Source organism: Gossypium hirsutum, chromosome A11, assembly GCF_007990345.1.
Source record: "Gossypium hirsutum isolate 1008001.06 chromosome A11, Gossypium_hirsutum_v2.1, whole genome shotgun sequence".
Taxonomy (NCBI): domain Eukaryota; kingdom Viridiplantae; phylum Streptophyta; class Magnoliopsida; order Malvales; family Malvaceae; genus Gossypium; species Gossypium hirsutum.
The window spans coordinates 10,652,218-10,661,126 of record NC_053434.1 but is presented as its reverse complement, the minus strand read 5'-3'; the positions used below and the strand labels follow the sequence as shown (position 1 = coordinate 10,661,126).

The window sequence follows — 8,909 nt, the reverse complement described above, 5'->3', positions numbered from 1 at the left end:
AGATGAAAAATATATAATAAATGGGTGGTTTCCTTTTCTTTTCTTTTTTTAAATGGAAATTCTTTTAGAAAAGTGAATAGTGTTTTGAGGAATATGTAATTTTTCTTTAAAAAAGAGTTAATACATTATTTTTTTTAAAATTTATATTTATATTATTATTTAATTAGAAATTAATTGGATAATAATTCAATTGAGAAATTATTAAATGACTAAAATCTTAAAACAAAACTAATGTATTAGAAGGGTTATATAAATACTTTAATTATTTCAAAAAAATAAAAAAATTACTAGAAAAGTCAACTGTTGTTCCACAGAACATAAAATCTAAGCCAATTGGCAAGTTAACTAGAAAAGTACTTTTGTACCCACTCATTGGTTTCAACTGTTGTTCCACAGAACATTCAAATAAATCAAAACCTCGACTAAGGTTGTCAAAAAAAAAAAAAAACTAAGTTGTAACGAGAACAAAAGAAAAAAAAAAGTGGGGAAATTGCGATGAGAAAGTATAAGTTTTAAATCTTAGTTACTGATACATGTTTCAGAAATTTCCATTTCATGATTTTGAAAATACAAGCATAACCATGTTACTGACATATTATGTAGCAGCAGCTGTAAATCAACAAAACAAGTTCCCAAATCCACAATTTGTATAGACAGGAATGCAGGTAACTTAATTTAGCATATTTGCAGCCATTACGTGACGAACAAGCTGATTTTATCAAACAGGTCCTGCAATTCGAGGCACATGTACAGAGTCAGGAGACATGGATATCATCTGAAGCAGGCTTGAATTTGAAAATGTTTCTTCCAATGCACTTCCCTTTTTACTTCCTGCATCGGTGCTTTCTTTTGCAAGGTGAAACAGCTCCTTTGCAACATCAACCATTCCAATTTTGCCATCTCCACCGAACAACAAGCACCTGGTTGCTATGTCTGCAACTATCTCTATTTGCTCTCTTCGAAATATAGGCTGCTCGTGGTAGTAAAGAGATGGATCCACTATTTCTTCAAGCTTCCCACTTTTAATCTTTTGCAAGGCTAGTGAAGGCATGTCTGAATGTTTGGAGCCTGAAATTATCTCTAATAAAAGCAGTCCGAAGTCGTACACATCGTTTTTCTGCACATGGGGGCCAGTGGTGGAGCTAGAGCAAAGCAGTGCAAACCCTGCGACCTTAACTGAGAAATCCACGTCAAGAAATATGTATCCGGATGATTTGAGGCCATGGTGAAAGATAGGTGGAGAAATTTCACATTGCAAGTATGCTAAGATGCTTGCAGTTTCAGCAGCTATGCTTAGCCTCTTATACCAGTCAAGGCCAAATTCTTGTCCACTGTTGTTATGCAGATGTTCCTCCAAGGTGCCATTTGCAGGATATTCATAGCCCACCATCAAGGTGTAACCAGATTCAATGCAACACCCGAGGAGTCGGGCTAAATTCCTATGTAAAACAGCTGATAGAAGCTCAATTCTGGATAGGACATGAATTAGGTCTCTTTCATTCTCGCACTGCACCTTCTGCACAGCTATATGTGAACCATCTCCAAGGACTCCAGCATGAATTGTGCCATTTGTTCCATCTACGAGCTTCTGACCATCGTCAAATCCTCTGGTTGCTTCGTCTAGCTCTCTGTAACTGAATAATCTAGTCCTACAAGCTTTCCGAAATGAAATGGTACTATGATAACGAGCCTGGTCTATATCAAATGCACTTGATTTAACAGGTCGTTTCAATATGCAAAGGAACAATAATAAGGAGGCAAGGATGAAAACTGGAGCAAGAACACCTGAATGTCAAAAATGATAAAGATATTAATTCTCGCAACAAGTAGTTGAATTCCATTCACCAAAGAAACTAAAATGACCACATACACACACAAATATACATACATTCATGCCTATTGTATGATGTGATTTGGCTTCGAAATCATCATAGATAGAGAAGATTTATAACGGTAATGATATCTCCTGATAACATACCAGCCACAATTACAAGTTTCTTTTGAGTACGTTTTGGGCTGTTGTCACATTCCCCACCATATGCTTCTTGCCCCTCCTTGATGCAGGCTGTCAAAGACGGATACCAAAAAAGGAATAATTGATAAATAGTTAAGTAATATCATTTTAGTTACAAATCAGCCTAATTTAATCAGCCAAGATGAGAATATTATCAATGTTACTTGCTTAATAAAGATGATAATCAATAAATAAATAATAGATTACTCACACTTGAAGCATCCGAGTCCATTTGCAAATCCATCACCGACAAGCCCATCCTGACAGGAGCACCTGACCCCTGCTTCAACTGTTGTAGCACTCACCATAACTGCATTGCTGGCACAAAGTCCTTGAGATTTATTTCTAGGAATTGCCCACTCCAACTTAATCCCCCGCTTCCCACTGTTGGTTCCCCTCGGAACTATCCACGACGAAACCCCCCTACATCCAAACTTGGCAAAACTCGAAAACCCATCCCCTGAATGCCAATTGCTATGATCAGAAAGTGGATAACAGCATGCCAGGGCTCCACCCCTGTTTCCATCACAATCAGGCAACTCGTTCGTCTCACAATCTGCTTTACAAAGTGACGAGTCTTCACAATCATATAGACCTATCACATTATCATCAGATATTCCCAAGTAGTCGTTTCCCGCAAAATTGAAGAAATTCAAGCCGTTGTATTGACGACAAGTGGAGCTTCCAGTTCCAGGAAAGTCTACGAGTATACCATCAGAGAAGAAGTCAAGGACTCGGTAGCTTTGAATGCCGATGTGGAGGTAAAGGGTGGTTGAATTCAAGCAAGAAAGATGGAAAGCATTGGAAACAGAGGCACATGAAGTGTTCAGATGAAATGGAAATGGTATGTGCAACCTGCCGCATTTGTCATCGCACCCATTTGGAAGCAAAACTGGTTGCAGTTGCTGACGATGTTCCAAACAGATGGCTGGTTGATTAAGAGATACGAGAGTAAACCAAACTAAAAGTAGAGGTAACATTGCCTCCTGTTGACTTTACTTGCTTCAGAGAGAATATTTGGAGACTGAAGAGGTCTTTTTTTTTAAAGGAATCACATTCATGGCTTCCTCTCAGAAATACTAAAAACATTAACTACACAAAACATACCCATCTTTCCCCAAAGATGGGTCAAGCATATTCAGCCATGAAAAGAGTAGAACCAAAAATAGGCACATGGTGAGATGAAGGGGGTTAATATGAAGCATGGAAGTTGGGGAAGTGAAGAAGATTGGTCTGTGGAATGGGCTACAAATTCGAACCTCACAATCATGGGACAGTGTGAGTGTGGGGGACTATTTCGATTGAATTAAAACAGGCTTAAACAATCTCATCGCTTTCAATAAAGTACATGATTTTTCACCGCCTTGTTTGCCTTAAACACAATTTGCATGGGTTTTTGAAGCTTTGATAATGTCAAAACAACTATGCAATGCAAAATTTGGTTTGAGAATTACGGAATGTCAGATCTAAATGCCAAAGAAAGATTTCCAAACTCCGGAGTATACGCACTTTGGGGGTGAGAAATGATGTTACTCGCTTTCCCATTGGGAGAGTTGTGTAATTAAAGGATGTTGGGCATCTAAAGTCCAAAGGGGGGTGGTGAACTGAGGTGATAGATAATTGTGGGAGATGGTGCTGCGGCCTCGAAATGAGTAGTTGGAGTTGAGTTGATCTGCTAATCTCAACTCGGTTGCGTGGCAAAAGATTATGACATTAAAGAATGTTTACCATCAACAAGTCAGCTTTGTGGGCCCCTACGCTATCTCTCAACTCTCAATTCTCACACCATATATAAAGTTTTTTTTTATAATAATGATTGCTATTTTTGTCCTTTTTGCTAATATTAATGTGATTTTAATTTCTCTTTTCTAATTTTTAAAATTCTGAATTGTTCAACATAATTAAAATAGGTGAATTTATTTAACAATTCAAATGTTATAATAATAATTTTTTAAATTTACTTATATAATTGATACAAATTAACATTATTTAAAATAAGGCTTAAATCATAATTTGATATTTAAATTATATTTTTTTTCTTAAATTAGTATTTAAATTTTTTTTATCACAAATGTTACATAAATTATATATTCAGTTGCCTCAAGTGATACTTAAATTATACAAATTGTCTTAGTCATCAAAAAAAAGACATTCTACTCAATCATTTTATAAGAAGTGATACTTTTAAATAAAATTAAATAAAAAATAAATAAAATTAAAATTATAAAAAAATAAATTAATTTAGTTTAAATTAAAACTTTTCATTTTATACACGCTTTCCAGTCCCACCACGATTCTTTCTTTTCTGTTAATGCATTTTTTTAACTGTTAATTGCAATACTCTTCCCATTTCTTTTTACTCAATTTCTTCTTAGTACTTGAGTTTCAGACTTTATCTATGTTTTCTATTGTAGAAGTTTACCTAGCTATTTCGTGTACAGTATATAGAAAAAGAAAGAAGAAAATTATTTTTAACAAAAATAAATACATGAGTTTTTAACGGAGTGAGAAAATAATTGAAATTAAGATTTAAAAATAGAAAAGAAGTTTGTCAAAATCTAAGGTTTGCCACTGAAAACTAAGTTTGGATGCGTTTTTCGTCGAGTTCTTAAAGGTTTTATTATCGAAGTTTTTTAGTGAAGAAAAAAATGGATGAATATATTTATAAGTATTTTTAAAAAAAATAAGAAAATAACTTAGTTATGTTTCTCACAGATTCTTAATTTTTTTGTCACCAAAGTTCTTGAGTAAAGAATAAAATAGATGGATATAAGTTTTATTTTTTAAAAAATTAAGAAAATAATATTTATCTTTTTTAAGATAATTTTAATTTTGTAAATTTTATGTGTTATAAAATGATTCATTAAGAGATTTTTTTTTAAAAGAGTATAGTTTTAAGCCTTAAAATAATAGTTAATAAACATAATTAACATATACAAATTATTTCGATCATTTAGATATAATACTAATAAATAATTCCTATTAATTATTAAAGTATTTGTACAAACAATAAAAAATAAGATATTGTATATTAAAATATATATTATTTAATTTTTATTTTTTTCTTTCATTAATAGTCAATAAATTAACTAGAAATGTACAATTAATATATTTATAATAGATTAGAATAGATTATATAAATGTATTATTTATAAATTTTATGTATGGAATATAAAGTTACATATTGTATAAATAATTAAAATTTTTATTTAAAACTAAAATAATAAATATTCCTTTTTTGATTAATGAAGATTGAAAACATAATAATTTAAATATAAATTAACTCAACATAAAGCTTAAATTTTTTATTTATTATATAAATTCATTTCATAAAAGTCTTTTAATTAAATTAGAATTTTTGTTTATAATTATGATGATTTTCTTATTAAGTAAACTTATTTAACTAAAATTAAAATTATAAATTTGATAAATTTCATAAATAATAAATAACAGTCGAACGAGTCTTAACTGAATTGGCATAATCATTGTTGTTAATGTAGAAAGACGTGGGTACGAACACGTTGAAACGCATTATTCTCCTATTTTTGTTTTACAATTAAATTCATTCTTCTTGTAAAGAGTAATTTTTACATTCCTTGACGTTTCTTTAAGCACCTAATCTAATTTGATTTTGCTCCAATACAACATTTATGCGTGGGTTGGACTTGTTTGCTTATGAAATTGAACATGACCTGAGGGGAGACTAGTTCTTGTTTTGGGAATGCAGTGCAACACATTCAATAGATTTCAGCTAACAGTAACCTAGTTCTTGCCCCTAAATATGTCTATATGGTCACTATCTATGGGAGAATATATTGCTTGCAAGTTGATTAAGTTGTGATGATATTGCATTCGTTACCACTATGATGCTTGTTGATAGAAGAAATCAACAGGGGAGGATTAAAAACTTTGGTATGCATTGTCCAGTTTGATGTTCAGACAAAGGTTTGAATATGAGTTCTAACAAAAACAATGATAATAAACAAATAAGAGTAACATATTTATTAACACAATTAAGATTTATTAAAAGAGCTTCTTACAATTCCCTGAATCTTAGGTTTAAAACTTTAGAGAATAAATTTTATTTTATATTCTCGAATACATAAATCTGATTAGAGGCTTGAAAATCTTAGAGTCTTGGTTATTTACCAAGTGTTATCACATTTCATAGTGATGAAGTATGTCTCTTAAATTAAAAAATTATATTGCTTTATTATGAACAATGAATCATGATTATTTAAGGAGACATCTATTAAATATTTATGTTTATTGTTAAAAGATATGACTATCTATTTAGATAGTTGTGTTCTTATAAAGAGACATGAAAATTTCTATAAATAAAAGTTAAATTCCATTTGTCAAACACACCAAAAAAACACATCAAACGTTTCTTTCTATTCAACCACCATCTTTTATATTCTTAGATTAATCTATAAAGAATTTCTGCATCCTAGATTGTTCTAAATTCTTTATAAAAATTTGTATCTTTACTATGCTCCTCTCAGTGTTTAGTGAACTGTTTCCGTCAGTGCAACATGTAAACAATCATTGAGTTTTATTGTATCATCGAGTTTCATTTACCAATAACTGATCTTTTGCACACTATAATATAGGTGAGGGTGAATAGAACTTTAAAAAAAGTGACATTAATACACGCCTTGAAGCCTCCGTTAATTTCTTATAAGTTCATTATTATCCCCACACACCAATAATTTTAAAGTTCTATTTTTACAATTTATGAGAAATTAGAGAAGATATTATTGATTTAGAAGAAATCTTTGTAGCAATAAGTGGTACATTAAAGTGTCTAATAGATTAGTTTTTGATAAAGTAACATGTCAGTTTATTAAACACATCGTATACATGCATAATTATGATTGATACATAAATATATGATATATATATATATGATATGCATATGCATATATTTTAACAATCATGGAAAGGAGAAAGAAAGGAAGTTAATGAGATTTTTAAGCAATGCAAGGAAATAATATTATTTCGATTAAACTTCCAAACATGAAAAGTTGTGATTTTTTAAAAAGACACTTACGTACCTATTGGTACATTATATAGAGATGTTTGGTTGATGTTGAATTAATTTAATTCATTCCATCCAATTTGTGAGTGAAAATTTTAATACAACAACATTCTTTCTTTTTTATGATATATATATATTTAATTTGATATATGAATTTATTTGTTTATTTAAATCATTATATTAGTAACTAGCATTTGAGTGATATTGATGAAACATTATTTTCATTGTTAAAAATCAAAGTTTGTATATGATTATAATATAAATAATTTTGGTTGTTATTTTTGTTAAATAACCATAAGCTAAATGAGTTTTATATATGATTGTACAGATTTTTTTTTATGTTATTTTGGCCTAGAAGTGGTTTTTACTGGAAATGAAATAAATCATATGCACATATATGGTTAAAATTTCTAGTCAGTATAGAATAATGGAAAATATTGACTTATATAATAAGATCAATATTCTAACATGAAATCTTCTAGTGAGAATATATAACGTGATAATCATATATTTGAAATTGAGATCATGCTGTGCATATTTATGATGGTGCATGTATTCTTTTTATATATGGCTTCGATATGATCTATAATCTCGTGGTTCTATAAAATTTTGAAATGTACTAAATTTAGAAATTTACTTTGGAACCCAAAGAATCAAAGATTTTATGAGTATGGAAATAGCAATATGAATGCTATTTCACCCATTTAGGTGATGAACATAATTATGATCATAGTTAGAAAATAATTGAAAAATAATTGAAAATTCCATGGTGAATGGTGAATAAATGTGTGATTTTATAGTCATTTGATTGAACAATTGGTCATCCCTTAATATGACTATATATTTTACACCCTTGCATATACAAGATGTGTTAAGAAAAATAATGTTATTTGACTATGAATGCAAAAAAGGTTTTAAAGTCATGTATTGACTTTGAAAAGAAGTTATAACCAATAGCAAATATATTGTCTAGTTTCACCAAGGGATTCGGCCTCTTTACACAACTTACTTGGTGAAAAAGGCATGATACATTGTTTATTTATTGATATCTAAATATGAAACCAAGTATCCAAATATGAATTTGTCATGATAAGAAAAGATAAAATGATCACTGTAATTTGACAATAATAGAAATGATATCCTAAATAGCATTTTTTTGCGAAAGAATGGATAATTGAACATGGTGGGATGTTGATCTTCTGAATTTTCAGGACACAAATAAATATAAAGTTTCATCATGTGGTATAGATAATTAACATAACTATGTTGAAAATTTAGAAATTTAGGGATGCGATACAAAACTATAATATTTAAGTCACCCATTATGGAAACTTAACTCAATGCTTGGTATAATGTCAAGTCTTAAGTTGAATGAGACAAATTATATCATCAGTATGTGACTGCTAGTATTATAATAATATATAATGTATCATCTCAATGTAAAAATTGTTAAGTACCCATAATGACAAGGAAAGGATAAGGGTATTAAACTCTTAATAAACCCATAACATAAATATATTAAGAGTGTTATAATTGAGGGAACACTCTTGATAGTATCTACCTATGCGAGTGGAAGTGTGATCGCTTCTAGGAGCTCAAGGGCTTGGTGTAATACCCCTACCTGTATTCATTTCCGGGATAGGGTACGAGGCATTACCAGAGTTTACGAATTAATTTTTTTTTTATATTCAATATAGCCCCTTTATAAATATCTAACCTTCCCTGCAATATTAAATCGAGACCAATCCACATCAACTAAATCAATTCAACATATTTTCAAGATAAATTCATGCATATTTATAAGATAACGTCATCACATATCTAAAATCATGTTTGTTAACCATACTAATGGCT

The 8,909-nt window shown here is 30.2% G+C and overlaps 1 protein-coding gene across 1 annotated transcript; it reads right to left on the bottom strand.

Annotated features, from left to right (window-relative positions):
• Positions 1 to 506: 506 nt before the first annotated feature.
• LOC107923277 (probably inactive receptor-like protein kinase At2g46850) lies at positions 507 to 3,701 on the bottom strand. Its single transcript, XM_016853487.2, has 3 exons — positions 2,226 to 3,701; positions 1,979 to 2,065; positions 507 to 1,785 (listed from the first exon to the last, which is right to left on the bottom strand). Exons 1-3 carry the CDS (start codon positions 2,992 to 2,994, stop codon positions 719 to 721), a joined length of 1,923 nt encoding a protein of 640 aa, XP_016708976.2. The 5' UTR covers positions 2,995 to 3,701; the 3' UTR covers positions 507 to 718.
• Between the last annotated feature and the right edge of the window lie 5,208 nt (positions 3,702 to 8,909).

Bases quoted from the DNA above. Each gene is read 5' to 3' on its own strand.
- LOC107923277 (XM_016853487.2), bottom strand. From the start codon at position 2,994: ATGTTACCTCTACTTTTAGTTTGGTTTACTCTCGTATCTCTTAATCAA. The intron at 2,066-2,225 runs GTGAGTAATCTA...CGTCTTTGACAG, and splicing joins TGGACTCGGATGCTTCAAGT to CCTGCATCAAGGAGGGGCAA. The intron at 1,786-1,978 runs GTATGTTATCAG...TTTGACATTCAG, and splicing joins GAAACTTGTAATTGTGGCTG to GTGTTCTTGCTCCAGTTTTC.